This window comes from Oreochromis aureus, linkage group 8 (genome assembly GCF_013358895.1).
Source record: "Oreochromis aureus strain Israel breed Guangdong linkage group 8, ZZ_aureus, whole genome shotgun sequence".
Classification (NCBI taxonomy): Eukaryota; Metazoa; Chordata; class Actinopteri; order Cichliformes; family Cichlidae; genus Oreochromis; species Oreochromis aureus.
Window position 1 is genome coordinate 761,052 of NC_052949.1, and position 18,599 is coordinate 779,650.

The 18,599-nt window shown below is 44.8% G+C and overlaps 1 protein-coding gene across 2 annotated transcripts; it reads right to left on the bottom strand.

Annotated features, from left to right (window-relative positions):
- Window positions 1-96: 96 nt before the first annotated feature.
- LOC116324403 (interferon-induced protein with tetratricopeptide repeats 5-like) lies at window positions 97-17,161 on the bottom strand. 2 transcript variants are annotated; one of them, XM_039616496.1, is made up of 10 exons: window positions 16,964-17,161; window positions 14,586-14,765; window positions 14,310-14,499; window positions 12,489-12,680; window positions 12,105-12,332; window positions 3,584-3,725; window positions 3,379-3,505; window positions 3,155-3,293; window positions 1,427-1,474; window positions 97-398 (listed from the first exon to the last, which is right to left on the bottom strand). In XM_039616496.1, exons 1-10 carry the CDS (start codon window positions 16,966-16,968, stop codon window positions 201-203), a joined length of 1,449 nt encoding a protein of 482 aa, XP_039472430.1. In that variant the 5' UTR covers window positions 16,969-17,161; the 3' UTR covers window positions 97-200. The 2 variants fall into 2 exon arrangements, with proteins under 2 accessions (XP_039472430.1, XP_039472429.1); XM_039616495.1 differs by lacking the exon at window positions 16,964-17,161 and adding an exon at window positions 15,660-15,720.
- Window positions 17,162-18,599: the final 1,438 nt, after the last annotated feature.

The window sequence follows — 18,599 nt, forward strand, 5'->3', positions numbered from 1 at the left end:
CCTGAATGCACCACCACAGTCTGCTTAGGTTTCGTTTCCTCTTCATCACCACACAAACATGAATGTGAGAAAGCTGCTTTCAAAGACACAGAGACATGAGGGAAAAATCAGCATTTAATGAACCAGGAAGCAGCCGCGGTGGTCCTGAGCCTGCAGTTCTAACTCAGCATCAGTGTTTTCAGCGATTCATCAGAGGATGCTCACTGCAGCTCCAGGCGCAGCTCGCACACAGCACACAGGTACTCTTCATTGCCCTCGTCACAGTTCAGAGCTTCCTCATAAAACTCAGCAGCCTTCTTCCTGTCGCCCTCAGCTCTGGCCACCAGACCCAGCAGAGCGAGCGCCTCGCCATCACGCTGTGTCTTTGTCAGACGTCTGTCAGCAATCTGCTTCAGTCTCTGCAGGAAAAAACATGGAGGAACAAAGAAAGATGGATTTGTGTATTTAAAGTAAGTGACTACTACATTCAGTGTCTCTCTGTGACCTGGACTCTGGGACCTGGATCTGTGATCCGTGGACTCCCCAGCGCGTTGCTTTTACCATGAGGGTGCAGTTTGACATGACAGATTTAAAGTGTGAGGCTTGTTTCATGCTGCATTCATGACGTTTTCTAGGTATTATTTTTCCCTCCATGCTGGGAAACAGCAAAGCTCCACCTTCTTCTCGTTCTTCTGCTTCTTCTTCTCAGCTGCCTGAAAAATATTAGAAGTTTCCACAAAGCCAGTTTTCTTCTGCTGTGGCTGAGTTTCTCCTTCTCTTCCAGGTAACTGGTGGAAGATGTTTGCACTACCCAGCAGCCCTCCAGAAGCTCTCAGCCTCTCATCTTCGTTGGGCTAGCTGGTGAAGCATCAGGGTTTCTCTGTTTCTACATGCGTAGACTCACTCATACAGACACAAGCAAACCCACACAACAGTGTGGAAGACAGGCTGAATCAAGAAGATCCACTTTGTGAAGATGCTCATTAGTTGGCACAAATGATGTAAAACGATTCGTTACTGCAAAGGTTCCTGATATCCAGGTGGGATCAAAAAGTTCAGAGACGTCCTGAAGATTGGCTCTTCTCTGGAAGCTCCGCTCTGACCCTTAAACTGCTGCACGCTCTATGAATTCAGCACAGACCTCAAACACCAACGTATGTTTTGACCTGAGCTGAACTCCATGTGTCAGCGCTGACATCCGCTAACCCCTAACCCCCAAACAGCTGTCAGCAGGTTTCAGATCTTTACAGCCTTCTTCCCCTCGAGTCAGACTCAGCACAGGCTCCTACAGCACGATGTGTCCACTGGAGATGTGAACTGTGGTGATGTTTCACACTGCCTTTTCGACCTCAGTCTTCAGTCACACCAGGCTCTCTCACCGGATCTGACCTGGCCTAAACCCTCTGATCCCCCAACACCAGACTCAGGACTCGAGACCTGTGCTCACCTTAGCGCACTGTCTCCACTCATGCTTGCTGGGTGGTAACAGCAGAGCCTGAAGAGAAAATAAGAAGACAACAAGATAAATCAAACCGACTTCCTGAACCATCCAAATGGAAAATAACAGTGACTCTGTACTTTTGTTCACTTTGATCCTGGTTTGATTTCAAACATCTATTAAGTCAGAAGTTCCCAAAGTGTGGTGGGGGGGTGGGGGTGGGGAGGTGGATAGCCATTGCGGGGGGCTGTATGAAAAGAAAAAAAAAAGAACGCTTGGACACTGCTAGCATCAAGGACAGGTTTTTGACGGGGAGATGAAGCATCGCCAAATATGTTTCCAAACCAACTTCCTTCCAAGCCAAAGACTAGAACATGTGATGAAGCATGTCTTCCCTTTGGCTTCACCTGCACCAGTGCCGAGGTAGGGCTCCCCTGCAGAATTGGTTTCCCCTGCGTCGGGAGCAGCGCTGGGCTCTCCAAATCACGGACAAACAGTATCCCAGAGTTGTTTATGTTTTTGAACCCATTTTGCACAGAGAGACATTTTTTGAAAAATGTATTGAACATGCGTGAGCATGTTGAATATTATTACACAGGAAAAAAACAACTACACGTAAAATAATCACACCGTGACGCCCCTGCCTTTCTAAATGCAGGGACAGTAACTGTGTGTGTAAGCGTGTAAATCCTACAGATACTCAGATTAACAGTAACAGTATTTTGTCTCTGGGGGGCAACATTTTTCTTGTAAAACAAAGGGGCCCTAGCAAAAAACGGTTGGGAACCACTGTATTAAGTGGACCTCCAACTGCTCATGGGTATTAAAGCACACAGCATAATGAAGTGTGAGGCCATGACCTGAGAGTTTATGACAGCTCCTTTCACCTGTGGTTTGAACATGGTCCCTTTGGACTGACTGTCCACAGCCTGTGAAACGGGCTCATTGGCATCGACCGCTGTTGCACCCCAGCTGACCCTCCCTTCTGACTCCAGTAACGAGCATCATTTCCATGAACCTCATGCTGTCTTCAACAGGAGCTCCCACTTGCTCCTACACAACAGCAATTTGCTTTACGCTGAAAGAGTAAGGCACTTTTACAGTGGCTTTGCTGTTCAGACGCAGATGCATATTTATTACTGCGCTGGGTGATGTATGTGGCCGGGTTCGGTGGAGGCGCATGTTGTCATAAACTTTCATTGTTGTACTTTTACAATAGATCATTTATGAAAATGCATTTCTTATTTTGTTTCAGCTGTGATGTTTTAAAACGCAGGCCGTGAGCTCATCGATCGGTTTTTCTAACTTGTGTATTTCAGTGTAACAAACACCACAGTTACCTACACTTCATCTGTAACTTTCTTATGGACACATATGAGTAATAATGACATTTTTCAGATGTTGTTCTAAAATATATTTTAACTTTACCATCTGACCTGACGGTGGCGCTGTCACAGCTGCCGGCACACTCAGGACCTTTCTGTGTTAGTCTGCATGTTCTCCTCGTGTCTGCGTGGGCTTCAGCCTCCACCCACAGTCCAAACACATGGTGCCCCCCACCCCCACCCCAGGCACTTTCAGTATCAATGACTGATTGACGTTCATGATTTGAAATGTAAAATAAATGTGACATTAACAGGCCGATGCTACAGTTCAGTGGAGTGTTCGAACAGTGCTCTGGCCTCCAGTAAGCCAGCTGCACATCACCAAGAGTCTGGGAAACAACACCCAACTCACCTCAGTGTAGTGGGCGATGGCTTCAGCCTCGTTTTTTTTGTTAAAGTAGAAAAAGTCACCGTAGCGCTGATGGACAGTCTGAAAAAGGCTTTTCTCCGACTCTGCTAGCTTCAAGCACTGCTGGAAAATCTCCTCAGCCCTGAGGAACCACAAACGATGATGATGATGAATTTACAGCCAAAAACAAAAGAGCGACTGCACTGCAGCTTTGTACAGACCAGTACCTGCTCAAATCCCTTTGCTCTGCATACATCTGTGCCAGATCAGTCAATGCCAGGACAAAGGACGGCCTTATCTCCACAGCAACTTCAAGGTGATGGATACAACGACGCCTCCAGTACCGCACCGCTCCTGTGGGGCAAGAAATCACGGTTAGATTTGAGCTGTGTTTATTAAACTGGACTGGAGACATGCAGTTTGTTTCTGTACTTTGGTCGCTGTTGGGCCGGCGGCTCTGCTCTGCAATTTTCTTCTTCTTGTAGCACAGAGCCAGCTGGTGGTGGATGAAAGGTGATTGATCGGCCCGCTTCAGTGCTCGCTCCAACATATCAATAGACTCATCCAGTCGATTCTGAAACACATTGAAAGAGGTGAAACTCACAGGATCACTGCAGCATCTAAAGGCAACCACAGCCTTTGAGAATTGGCTCAAAGGACAAAATTCAGTGAATTAAGCAGACACAGAATAACCTCTCAGTCAAAGAAGAATATGGTAAAATGAAACTTTAGAGGGGCGTGGCTTACTGGGCTTAAGCCCGGGTTGTTCTTTCAGAAGCCCGGGGTCTTTTCGAGTGTAATTTTTTTTTCATAGTTAGATGCCTGACTGACAACTGTATAAAACAAAAACTACACACAATATTCGAAGCACATAGCGCACAGTCCTAAATTCCCCCTAATTTTGGTATGATCCGAGCTCAGGCACTGGGCGACTGAGCGCAGCACTTACGCCTGTGAGTGAGGGGGGAGAAGCTGCTGCCTGCAAGTTTGCTGCAGACAGTAGTGATGGGATTTCCGGCTGTTTTTAGAGAACCGGCTCTTCAGGTTGTTTTGTTGCTTTAATTAATTTATTATTAACAATAATATAAAATTATGCACAAAAGGAATTACTAATGTAAAAAAACCCGTGGTTTTATTTATATATGTTTAGATATAAATATATGTGGTGGCCCCTAGAGACAAAACACGTACAAACTCCAAAACACATTTCTAGCTTTAACTAACCTTCCCAAACAGAGCTACCGAGATCACTTAAATTACACAATTAAAAGCATATGTGTATTGTTTGTGTATTTATACACAAGCACTCATATATATTCAAATAATTTTAAAAAAAATGTTCATTTACGTGTTACTACCACACACCAAATCCGGTCGTTGGTACTTGCTGGCTTGTGAAGCCTCTAGGTAACAAAAGCTCAACACTGCCCCCTAGCATCCTGGAGCTCTTCTGTTGTGTTTTGTATGTGTTTAGGAGTTTGTACGTGTTTTGTCTCTAGGGGCCACCGTAAATATACTTTTATTTATTCACTCCACATAAAATGTAATAAATAAATCATATAATACAAAAACCAACTAGTCACAGTTCAACTTTTAACTATTTAAATTTTCAGCTTTCCTTTTAAACAAATTTAAAGTGAAACAACACAAAACACTGCAAACCACAACACAATTAAATATAAATTAAAATATGAAAACTAAAAGAAGATGCACATATATACTGTCATATATTTGTATGTTGCTCAATATATTTCTATGCAAAACAAGAGGAATTTCAATACACAGCAGTATATTCAGAGTTGAAACCAGATATTTACACACACTTTATTTATTTTACTGTTAAACATGAATTTAGAGTAAACTTGTTTTGTTTTAGATAAATAAATATTGAAATATCTTTTGAATTAGTTAAATGTCAGAATAAAAAGAGGGAGCTGTCTATTTTAATCGCTTTAGGAGTACATATACACTAAGTTTATTGTTAATTAAAAAGAAAACTCCAGACGATTCTGAGCTGAAGAAGCTTCTGATAGGTTCGTAGAGTCCATGTGAGTAAATTGGTGGCACACCTGTGGATGCATATAAGGCAAAACACAGAGCCTGTTTCTTTACATGGGAAAATCAAGAGATGTCAACCAAAACACCAGGAAAAGAATCGTGGAGCTCCATAAGTGTGGCTCAGTTTTCAATACAATTTGGTGCCATTTACAATGAAGAAATACAGATAGTTTCTCTCTTTACTCTTAAAGTTAACAAATATGTTTTTTATATTTATCAATCTTAAAAAATAAACATTTAGTCTGATTTGATGTTACAATTAAAAAAGTGTTTGTGTTTTTATCTGAAGAGTTTATAAATATCTGGTTTCAACTGTATATTTGATGATGTTGGTGTTTGGCTTGATTGTCAGCACAAAGAGAGAGAGAGGAGCAGAGAGGGAGAGAGAGGAGCAGAGAAAGATTTTGATTTTTTTGATTTTTAAAAAATATGTTTATTGCTCATGAAATAATCGACATATTACCACACCTGTCACATTGAAGTGTAACACAAAACCAATAAAAAGTTACATCAACACCTGCCCAAAACTAGGTGCCCCTCCACCACACTACAGATTGCCCCTGTAACCCCAGACCTGAGAAAAAGTACGAGGTCTGAGGCTGTCTTATAGAAATTAAATTCTAGCAACAGCCTAGACTTCACCATGCTGACAAACACAGGGACTACCCCAACATTCAGCCCTTCTGTCACCTTTCTTCCTGCTCATATACACTGCCATTTTTGCCTGTCCTAATAAAAAATTAAGCAGCTGGCATTTGTTCTTCCAAAGACGAGTAAATTTAAAACCACAAATGAAAATAGTCAGTGTAAAATCTTCCCACATCTACTAAAGATGGCTTTTAGAAGCACAAACAGAGCCGAGAGGCGAACACATTCAGAAAAACAGTGAAACAGGGTCTCCTCTGCTCACAGAACGGACATGTGTCTTCCACAGCAGCGTTAATAACAGAAACAAAAGAGTTTACAGCAACAATGCCATGAAGAATCCTCCACTGCAAGTCTGCATGTTTTTTCGTGAGGGAGGCTTATAAAGGACTCCATGCTGGCTTGATGTCAGGTGCCAAAGAGAGATGGGTCCTCCACACCGTGTCATTGCGCCCATTCAGCTTGCCTTGATTGAGAGTTTTACCAGCAGCCTATACAAAGTTTTTCCAGAGGCCCCTTCCAGGGACACCCCGCAACATCCACATTATCCAGTAAAGGACCAAAGCAGTTCTTAAAACCAGGAAACAGTCTGATGGAAGGATAAGGATCTAAATGATTCGGAGACATACTGCCATCACAATAACTTCCCAAAAGCGAACACCCAACTCCACCTAACTTATGCTTCCAGTGATCCAAAAGCTGACCAACAACTCGAGTAGACCGTATCCCAAGCTGTGCAGTGAGTCCTCCGAGCATCTAGCCGAGGTCCAGCCAGCTCCACCACCCTCTTCAGAGAACAGACTCGCAGCGTGGAGCCGCCTGGATAAAGTAGTCCTCCCCTGACAGGGCAATCCAGCAAGCTGCCAAACAGTACAGGTTCCTCCAGCAACCAGTACAGAGAATCAGCCTGCTGCCGCCTCTCTTTCCTCAGCAGAGCCCATACAGAAAAAAACACTCTTGTAAAAGGTGGAAGAAGTGAAGAGTTCAGCTTGCTTAAGCCCATCAGAAATAGAGATAAATCCAAACCCATATTACCAAGCTGCTGAAGAATACAGCATGATACCCTCCTCCATACTAGATCTGGGTGTCCTGTAAGCAGCCTCTGAATAAACTGAAAGCGAAAAAGCAGCTCCTCTACTGGCCAAATGGACCAGACCTTGTCCGCCGTCCTCTCTAGGGAGAAAAGGACACTCTGAGGAATCCAGTGCAATTTATCCCCAAAAAAAGTCCACCAGGATTCTTTGAATGTTAGACAAGAGGGTAACTGGGGATCAACACAGGTCAACCGTGCCACAGAGCAGAAGAAACCAGATTATTGATGACAAGAACTCGACCTCTGTACGACATGTGAGGTGAAAGCCACCTCCATTTGGAAAGCCGACCGCTGACCCTATCCACCACACTTTCCCAATTCTTCTGCAAAAAGTGTCATTGCCTAAAAACAACCCTATATATTTAAGCCCACCCTTTCTCCAGATTAAACCACCAGGCAGACTGAGCTGATCCCCCAGCTGACCTATCACAGTTACAGCCTCACTCTTTTCCCAGTTTATTTTTGCAGAAGAAATATAACCAAAAAGAGAAACTGTGTTCTCTAAAACCTCAATATCTTGCTGTGAGTTTATCAGGACAATTAAATCATCGGCATAAGCAGACAACTTCAGAGGTCCATTGCACCCAGGGATATAAACACCACACAAGTCCTGCCTTAATTTGTGAAGCAACGGTTCAATTGCCAGGGAATACAGCATCCCTGACAAAGAACAGCCCGGCCTCACCCCCTGTAGAACACTGAACGGACCACTCAAGACCCATTTATTTTCAGTACACTGGTAATGTCACGGTACAGAACCTGAATCACTGCTACAAAACCTGGGCTGAAGCCAAAAGCAGTTAAAGTGTGCCACAAATATTGGCGTTCAACCCGGTCAAAAGCTTTTTCTTGGTCTAGAGAAATGAGACCAACATCTATACCCAAAGAGCTAGAGAGGTCCAAAACATCCCTAATCCAAGTGACATTATCACTTATCAGCCTGCCGGGCACGCAATACGTTTGGTCCCCATGAACAACAGAAGCCATCACGTCATGAAGCCTGGTGGCCAGGACTTTGGAGAAAATCTTATAGTCTGTACAGAGCAACGATACTGGTCTCCAGTTCTTCAAACTGCGTAGATCTCCCTTCTTTGGCAGCAGAGTGATGACCGCCCGTCTACAGCTCAGAGGCAGCAAGCCTTTCTGCAGACTATCCGTGACAACCTCCAGCAAATCCTCACCCATCACAGACCAAAAGTCTTTGTAGAACTCAACAGGAAGGCCATCCATGCTAGGAGCTCTACCATTCTGAAAACTCATCAGAGCAGCATGAAGTTCATGCAAAGTTGGCCGAACCTCCAGTTTTTGATTGGTTTCAGCCGCCACCTGAGGGAGTCCCTTGAAGAATCTACTGCACAAACTAGGATTTTCTGAAAAATCACTCTTAAAGTTGCCAAAAATGACAACCTCAGTTTTATTTTCATTTAGCTTTAAAAAATTTAATGACAACCACTGTTTGACATCGTCAAGACAGCGTAATAAGAGCTGGGGATGGTCTGACCCTGCTTTTAGAGATAGATAAATCTGTAAATCATCAGCAAAACAATGAAATGAGATGCTGTACCGCGAGAAGATGGAGCCCAATGGCAACAAATAGAGTGCGAACAGGGCAGGGCCCAAAATAGAGCCTTGAGGTACACCGTATTTAAGAGGGGCTATTTTGGAGTTGTGGGGGCCCATATTGACATGAAAAGACCTTTCTGACAAATAGGACCGAAACCACTGTAGGGCAGATCCTTTTAGGCCAGCATGAAATTCTAGCCGTGATAACAGGATGTCATGGTCGACCGTGTCAAAAGCTGCTGACAAGTCCAACAATAAAAGGGCAGCAGGGCTGCCAGAGTCCAGAGTTAAAAGAATATCGTTAAAAATCCTTAAAAGTGCCGCCTCAGTGCTATGTAGTGATTTAAAACCAGATTGAAATTTTTCAGAGATCATATTAAAATCAAGGTGGGCCTGCAGCCACCTCAGATGAAGCAAACACCATGTAGGTGAAACCCTCTATTTTGAAACTGAAAGACAGGTTCAGCTCGCCAGCGGTGTCATGGTCCCCACACCTCGCCGGCTGACAACAGTCAGGCGCTATGTGTGTTGTTTATTCTCTTCTCTCGCACCTGCTCTCTCTTTCTCTCTCGTCCTCTCCTCTCTCTTTTTCCCTGCCGAGGCGGAGCTCAGTATGGGCTCCGCCTCTGGCCCACGCACCTGGGGATGATCAGCACACCTGCCGCTGATTACCAGAATTAGAGTCCTACTTAAGATGGCGAGTCTGCTCTACTCGTCACTGGATCGTTGAGCCATCAGCGCCAGTCGCCCTGCACTCTGCAAAGTTTTGCTCGTGAGTACGCCTGAACCAGGAGACTAACTGTTTCTCTGTCTGTATATAGATTCCCCGGACCCGCTTTCCGGTGCACTGTGATTGAACGTGAGCAAGAGTGGTTGAGGAAAGAAGAGGAGCTGTGTGTGTTTGCGAGAGCTGTATGGAAATCTCCCTCCCTGGACTCCTGCCCCTTTCACTCCCGGACCCTGGAACCCCGGCCCTTTTCCCCAGACACCGTTGTATATATTTCACTGTGGAGAACACTGTAAATAAATTCACTTTTGGTTTGAAGGAACTTGTGGTCTGCGCCTGAGTCCGCTCCGCTAATCGTGACAAGCGGGGTCTTTGAGGATCATAAAAACCTGCCTTCTGTGACACACAACATGTTTGAGGAGCACAGATTTGCACTCCAAAGAGAGCATCTTTATGGGTGAAACTAGTTGGCCATACCGTGACAGCTCCTTGGCTAAAGTTTCATTTTTAATAAAAGGAGGCGCATTTGAGATGGTAACCTTTTTAGCAGGGCTAACCAACGGGAGAACGGGCGTAAAGGTGTCGTGAATGACGACGCCGCTTTCCACCAACTCATTAACTTTAGGTACCTTATCAAGGAAGATAACAATCGCACCGTCCATACGAGAGGCAGATTTCACGCTGTCACAGCCCACCACCTCTCCTACAGCCAAAACAGCTTCCTCCACCGAGCAATTCACAGTCGGTCTAAGTTTGACAGCATGACGGCGTGTCAGCTTCTCAAACTCTGCTCCACCCTCAACAGCGGGCATTGTGCCAAGCCAAGCCGGTAGCAAAAGCTACCAAACCAGCCGGCAACAAACAAAACACACCAACAACCGTGTGTCGAGAAAATAAACACACCTGACAGTGAAAATAGAAAAGAGGAACTCGAAAACAGAAATCCACTCACTCCGACACTCCCGTCCACAGCTCCATGCACTCCACCATTCACTCAGAGAGAGAGAGAGAGAGAGAGAGAGAGAGGGAGAGGGAGAGAGAGGAACAGAGAGAGGGAGAGAGGAACAGAGAGGGAGAGAGAGGAACAGAGAGAGAGAGAGAGGAACAGAGAGAGAGAGAGAGGAACAGAGAGAGAGAGAGGAACAGAGAGGGAGAGAGAGGAACAGAGAGAGAGAGAGAGGAACAGAGAGAGAGAGAGGAACAGAGAGGGAGATGGAGAATGAGGACAGAACAGAGGTGGAACCAGAGCAGGTGAGACACACATGTTAGTCAAATGGTTGTTTGCCAAAACTCATCAGAACATGTATCTCGTACCTAGTGTAACTTTTTAGATACCATTTGTTACTTTTCAAATTCTATATTTATTAAGTTATGCAGGCTTATGAAGGCTAAATAATTATATAAACCTTTCTGAATGTAAATAGTGGACTTTGGTAGAATTAAAAAATAAGTGTAGTGCAGGTCTATGATGATTTTTAGTGCTACTATCATCTCATTTTGATTCTGGTTCTGTTTTGGTTAAGTCCTAAGTAGTCCTGATTTTGAACTGTTGTAGTCCTGTTTTAATTCTGGATCAGTTCTGGGTCTGGTTGAACTGGGCTTTAGTCCCTGTGTCTTGATAAAGCCCCGACTTTGTTCTGCCTTGCTGCTTAATTAAAAAACTAGTTTAGGGTGTCCTGCATAGGGATGGGTATCGTTTAGGTTTTATCCGATACCGGTGCCAAACCGGTACTTTTGAAACGGTGCCGGTGCTTAAACGGTGCTCAAACCGGTGCTTAAAGAATGGAGAACACAAACTTTGTCCAAAAACCTCTCATGTTTAGCTTTTTCCCACTTTTTCTTTGGTCATTTTAGCCTTTTTGGCCAGGGTGAAGGGAGTATCTGCCATCAAACAAGAAGACAGCCGCATGTAACTACGACGGTGTTTGCTAGTTCACCTTACATGCATTAATGTAATAATGTGGTTAGCCTACTCAACGTAAATTACACACGAACAACATGAAGCTACTCACGCAGAGGAGAACGGCTGCTGCTGACATCATCATCCTCATCATTTCTGCTACGCTGGCAGGGCTAGGGGCCAGGACTCTCCTCTTCGGGTTTTTGGGGATGTTGCTAACTCCGGGTCGATAACAGGCACCACACCCGCAGTAGATGTGCACGGTGTGAGGTCTCGCAGCAAGCTATCAAACGCGCGCATTTCTCGGCTTTTAAAAACCCTGCGCGTCGCCAGGTGTTTCATCAGATTTGAGGTGTTACCTCCTTTGACAGTATCACAGTATCAGCTTAAAGCACTTGTTGCAGGCTGCTGAGTTTGCATCTTTGCTGTGAAGTACAGCCAGACTTTTGATCGCCGCCTTGGGCATTTTTAATCTGTAGCTCTGCTCTAAAAGAATGTACGCACCTGGCCCCGCCTACTATCCTCGGAAACGTAAAATGATTGGCTAGAATTGGCTCAGGAAAAAAAGCACCGAAATGTGCGCTGCTTTTCGTCTGGTTACTACCGCTTATGTCAGGTACCCATCCCTAGTCCTGCATATGTGATATTTTTTTTTTTCCCTATATGAAGTCATTCTTTACGAACAAAACTGAAAACACAGCCTAATAAATATTTCAGTCATTTCTACTCCCCGTCCCACATGCATACTATCCTTTAGGGCTCAGCCCTGAGTGTATAAAATGTCTGGCTCCGCCTCTGCCCTGGAACAGAATGACCTCGACTTTCTTTGTAATTTCTCTGTATGAAACAGTTATGATGATCTGTCTCTGGCTGCTTTTTTATAGCAACACAATACTTTCAACTGAGCCCAAGACCGACCCTGAATGATGGATGTCTTTGACAAATGAGGGTCTACATTCAGACCTACCTGATTACGAAAGTATTTTCCTATATAGCGGTTGACATGAGGATTATCAGGATCAGTTTTCAGTGCTTTATTCAACAGTTCCTCAGCTTCTTGGTATTCCTTATAGGCCCCCAGCTTCACAGCCAGCATGGACTGCAGAACTGCATCATCAGGGTTGATCTCCAGGGCCAAGCGAAGCTGTGTGATGGCCGGGGACTCTTCACCTTTCTTTAAGTTTTCCAAAGCCCACTGCAGATAAGAAACCCATTAATGTACCCTGTTGAAATGTTCTTGTTTTAAACTGTCATTACTGAGTCTTCTGAAATGTACACTGACACTGAACTGACGGATTCCTTTTCTGCTATTTACCCTTCATTGAGTCTTCATACTTCCTATAAAACTGACCTGTTCTGTGCGAAAGAGGGCGATGGCGTAGCCGGCGTTCCACTCACTGTCATGAGTCTGTACCTCAAGTGCTTTGCGGAAACAGTCAATGGCTTTGGAGAGAGAAGACCTCGAAAACTTGAGATAGGTCCAGGCTTGTTCTCCGTACACCTCTGGAAGGAGGCTTGTCGAGGAACCAGTGGGATGATTTGACTGTAGATATAGAAGAACGTGTCAGAGATTCAGCAGCATGTGCTCATAATGTTTGGGCTGGATGGTTGTGAGGGACCAAGCAGCCAAAGCATAGAGGACACAGGCAAAAAGTATCTTCAAAAGGGTTTCCTTTATTTTAACCTCAAAAGTCCAAAATTAACAAAATTCAAAAACATACTTAGCAGGCCCATAAAAGAGGTCAACTAAATATAACTCTACGAAAATAATTTCCAGAAACTTAAACAAAACAAAGTGAGACACAACTTAACTCACAAACTGACCTAATTACAAAGACACATGAGGGTAGCTTTTATAATGATTTGGCCAAACCATTTATACACAATAGGGGGGAAACAAAACACACACTAATATCAACTAAGCACAGAATAACCTAACTAAACCTAAAACACCCCTGCTCCTGGTAAGCCTATGGTTGGTCCTGCTGAGCAGGCATTTTGTCCCCAGAGTCCTCAGCCACGCCTTTTGCCCAGACAGGAAACAGCCACCGCCCAAACCCAGGTAACTCAGAGAGAAAACATAATTAATATAACAAAACATTTTAGAAAAACCACAATGTTACTATGTGCGCCTCATAATACCAGTGTTAGGTTTAACAAAATGATTAATGAATTAACTTAATGAAGAAAACTGCAAAGCAAACTAATAAAGTAAAAAATGGACTGATTTACCCCTGTGTGGCTGATGCCATCACAATGGTATACATACAATTCAGTGACCCTTTATCTTATTGTGAAAACTGCTCAAAGAAGTCCTGCCATAAATTAATGCTTCAATCTTAAATATGATCAACCTATCTCTAATAATCGGCTATGTACCACAGGCCTTCAAGCTGGCTGTAGTTAAACCTTTACTTAAAAAGCATCTCTAGACCCAGCTGTCTTAGCTAATTATAGGCCAATCTCCAACCTTCCTTTCATATCAAACATCCTTGAAAGAGTAGTTGTCAAACAGCTAACAGATCATCTGCAGAGGAATGGCTTATTTGAAGAGTTTCAGTCAGGTTTCAGAGCTCATCACAGCACAGAAACAGCTTTAGTGAAGGTTACAAATGATCTTCTTATGGCCTCTGACAGTGGACTCATCTCTGTGCTTGTCCTGCTAGACCTCAGTGGGAAGGAAAAACTCCCTTTTAACAGGAAGAAACCTCCGGCAGAGCCAGGCTCAGGGAGGGGCGGAGGGTGGGTGGGGTGAGAGAAGGAAGACAGGATAAAGACATGCTGTGGAAGAGAGACAGAGATTAATAACAAGTATGATTCAGTGCAGAGAGGTCTGTTAACACATAGTGAGTGAAGAAGAAACACCCAGTGCATCATGGGAATCCCCCAGCAGCCTACACCTATTGCAGCATAACTAAGGGAGGATTCAAGGTCACCTGATCCAGCCCTAACTATAAATAAGCCAGTTAAGGTAGTTCAGGCATCTGAGCAGGAAACCCTTTGAAGAACTCCTGGTGCTACATATTCTATCAGGAGGTCCCAGGAAGGATTATGTCTGGAAAGACCTCAGTGTCCCCCCAGATGAGTTAGAGGAGGTTGTCTTAGATTGCAGCCTCTACGACCCAAAAGAAATAAGCAGCAGAAATGGAGGCTGGATGGATGCTGTACATACCAGTATGTCCTCAACTCTCTGGCAGTAGCTCTGTGACTGTGCGTAGTCTCCGGTGTGGTATTTCAGCCAGGCCATGTCTCCATATGTCACAATGAGCCGCCTCTCACTCTCATCACCATAACTCTCCCTGATGGTCTCCTCTGATTGGTTTAGAAGTGACAGCGCTTCCTCTCGTTGGTCCTGAAGATACCTGAGGCCCAACAGGTCATCACAACTGATGTTTAAGTTTTGTCAGATCTTGTCTCATCAGACAGCTCACCGCTGAGGAAACTGTACCTGACATAAGCCAAATAGCTGTAAGATCGAGTCACTGCCCCGCGCTGCCCGAGCTGAAGTTTTATGTGCTCCTGCAGTCGGGTGCTCAGGTTTTCCAGGTTCACGTCCTCCTTCTTTAGATCCCAGGTGAAGTGACACTGCAGCTGCTGCAGCCTGCTGAGCAGAGCGCTGCTACCTTCACTTTAAGAGAGTCACAAAGACAAAGCTGCGAGGACCATCAGAGCAGGGGGCTCGCTCTGACGCACCTGTTTCTACCTGAGAGTTTGACTGTCAGCTCTCTATGACATTTTCACACATGTCATTACAGAGCAGAGACGTGAAGCGCAGCTTCACTGTTAAAAACTGTTAATGTGACTAGAGCAGGGCGATATGACCAAAAATATTTATCACGATATACATTTGAAAATTTGCGATAACGATATAACTGACGATATAATTGATACTAGACAAAATACTTTACAACTCCACAACTTTATTAGTTTAAAAAAAACCCATCAATGTATTTTCACTTATGCAAGCAGCTGTTTTTTATGTGCATTAAAGTTAAATAAAAATTTAACAGTACAAATTCCTCGCTGACAGTTTAACCAAAAGGCATTTCCAGTGAAAACTGGCCGACATATCCTCAGCATAACCATGTAGAATATCCACAAACCTTAAAAAGAGCTTATACACACAATACGGGAGTATTATGTTGAAGCACAGTACGTATCACTCCGCGAGGCGCCTACCTACGGTAGCCGTAATGCTCCGACAATCCATCAAGCGGTGCGGCTTCGTAGCTTAGCAAAGTCGGACTGAAACGTTTGACAGATTTTCGTGTACCACATAAAATCGTTTCGAGGTCAGTAAACACAACCAGAATTCATACATAAGGCACACGGGATTATAAGGGGCACTGTCGATTTTCAGAAAAATCAAAGGATTGATTTTAAGTGCGCCGTATTTTCCAAACAACACGGTAATAACGACGGTCCGCTAGCATGCGCTACCAAAAATAGTGCTTTGTCGTGTATCTGACAGACGAAAGCTAAACCAGTTCCACACCACTGAAGTTGCAGCATTTTTACAAACCAGTTCTGGTTCATCCGTTTCATCTAACGATCCACTTTCGCTCTTCTCATTCTGCGTCGCCGCCATGTGCGTATGTAAATAAAGGCACTGCGCATGCGCGTTTTACTCATATTCTATCGCGATATTTCATTTTCCTATCGTTGCCCAAAATTACACCGGTATTACAGTGAACGGTATGATATAGCCCAGCCCTAAATGTGACCATACTATCGGTGCTACTACCTTCTTCTTTCAGGGTCTTCGGAGCACATCATCTTCCCCCATCTTCTATCCCATCATCCTCCTCTGCATGCCCTCCTTCACTACGTCCCCTCTGACTCTGAGCTGTCCCTTTGACGGACTCGTGTCCATCATATCTGAACATCTTCACCGTCTCCACCCATCACAGCAGGTCTCACCTCCACCCTGCCTGCAGCCTCTTCCTCTCCTCTCTGCGGGTGGCTGACCTCAGGTCACTGTTCTGCTCCTGGCAGCTTTGATACATTTTACTAGAATAATATGAATACTTCAGGTTTGAGTACTGTGGCTGTCGTCGCTACACATTTACTGAGAAGCAGTTGGTGACTTCCCTGGAGCCACAATTCATGATGAAACAACCATGACACCGACTGACAGAGACAATGATCACAGACATGTTCACAACCGACCTGCTGACGTGTCTGAAACAGAGACGGAGGTTTGTAAATAAAGTTCGTGGACGCAGATTGTGAACTTTATTAAAACGAGTCTGAGGCCACAGAATCCAGAGCTCCATCATCAGAGGCCCTGAGCACTCTGGGAACCTCTGAGGCTTCAGCACCGCCCTGATTAAAGGGCGTAGACCCGTTCTTCTGGTTGTGTGTGTGTGGGTGTGTGTGTCTGACAAAGACAGTAAACATTTCTAATATTTCAAAGCTCGTAGTGAGCTGAGCAGTAAAATAGTGAAAATGTCAGGATACAGGCGACTCTGGGCACCCGTACCGTAATATCCGCGAGAAAAGCGCAAAAGCAACGTTGTAGGTGCGGCAGGCCGGACGGTGACTTCGCATGTGAGGGCTCGCTTGACCGCGGTTCACGCATGCTCAGTCATCCAGGTAAGGAAACCAGACTGAAGAAGTCACCTGAATGACGAAACGTTTCGCCCAGGTGAACAGAATCCCCTGCGTGGGCTTTACTCTGACGACGGCTCTCTGCAGAATTCACAGTAACTGATTACACCCTGGATCCAGATCGACTCGGTTAAAGGTTAAAGGGAGGCCCTGAGCTGACTTCATTTTCCAATAAGTGATCGATTATCAGACTGATCGGAAGTCTCAAACACTCACCTCATGTTGCCCTCTTCCTCCTCAGAGGGAGCAAAGTGATGATGAGGATGAGGGATAGCGCGAGCACCGAGTGACCGGTCCGTGCGCTCCGCCACAGAATGGAAACTTAACGTGAGGCCTTCACGGTCCTCTCTGAAAGCATGTACAGCAGAGAGCTCAGACGGGTGAGCCGTTCACCTGTGACGTGAAACACCAAACTTTGACCCTGTCATTTCCACGGGTCACACTCCCAGCGTGTCCTCTCTGACTCCATGCTCAGCCACTCTAACGAAGCTTATTTCAGGTGAACTGCAGCCCCAGGCGTCCTAAATGATGTGATGACGTGTGAAGGTGGCTCACAGGTAAGCTGCACAGCCTTGTTCACACGGACAGGTTTACATAAAGTTACGTGAAGCACAGCTGGAACATCTGGAAAGGAGTCACGTGCTCTGTAATCACAGACCTCTGCCTGCAGGTCCATGAACACAAACACAGTTCCTGTGAAAGCACCTCAAAGCAGCTGCTTCATCCAAAAGTTCAAATGTTATAAAGTCACCTATTGTAGTGGCATGTGATTTATTAACATCAGCATATTTTAAAGAACAGGAATCATGAAATAAACTTGTGTAACACACACGTGGCATCACTGAAACCATGAATGATGACAAAAGAGACAAAACAAAGACAGAGAGGAAGTGACATCATAGAGCACGCCATGTTTGAACCAAAGGTCTTCGATATGTTTCGTATTTTTGATCTTTGTGTCTGGATCGAGGGTCTGCAGCACAGCTTTGTTACCAAAAGCACTTTAATATCAGAGTTTTTAGAGTTTTTGGCGTAACGTGTTCTCCATCCGTGGAAGGACATGGATACCTGCATCAGCAGGCCAGACAAACCTGAGCAGGTGACTGCTGATGAGGACATCGGATCAGCTGCTTGTTGCTCGGTAACGTCCAGACTGAGCGGGCTGCAGTAAGTCCGATGCACCAGCAGGTGTCGCTGTGTAACAGTGATTAAGCAGAGGATGGTCACGGCAGCTCCAGGCGCATGCATGACTTTTCAGTCAGCCTACAGGCTGTTTCAGCATAAACCGCTGTACCCCCTGTGCCAGACCCAAGGCTGAATCACCTGCAAATTATAAACACTATATATTAGTATAGTGTGTCCTCTGGACCGACGAAAGAGGAGACTTGGTGGTGGAACAAGGAAGCACAGGAAAGTATTCAAAGGAACAGGTTAGCAAAGAAAAAGTGGGACAGATGAAGAAAGCAGACAAGAGTCGAGGGAGAGAGGCTTACAGTGAGCTTTGGACATGGACATGAGGACAGAGGTGAGGTGAGGTGTACAGTAGGGGTTACAGGTGTGACATGTGCAGAGGAGGGAGGGTGGATATATCGGACATAGGATGAGGAAGCTGCCTGAGCTGCCAGGCAGGAGGAGAAGAGAAGGACCTCATGGATGTAGTTGGTGGGTTGGTGTGAAAGAGGAGGATGCTGGGATACAGGGAGTGCAGAATTATTAGGCAAGTTGTATTTTTGAGGAATAATTTTATTATTGAACAACAACCATGTTCTCAATGAACCCAAAAAACTCATTAATATCAAAGCTGAATGTTTTTGGAAGTAGTTTTTAGTTTGTTTTTAGTTTTAGCTATTTT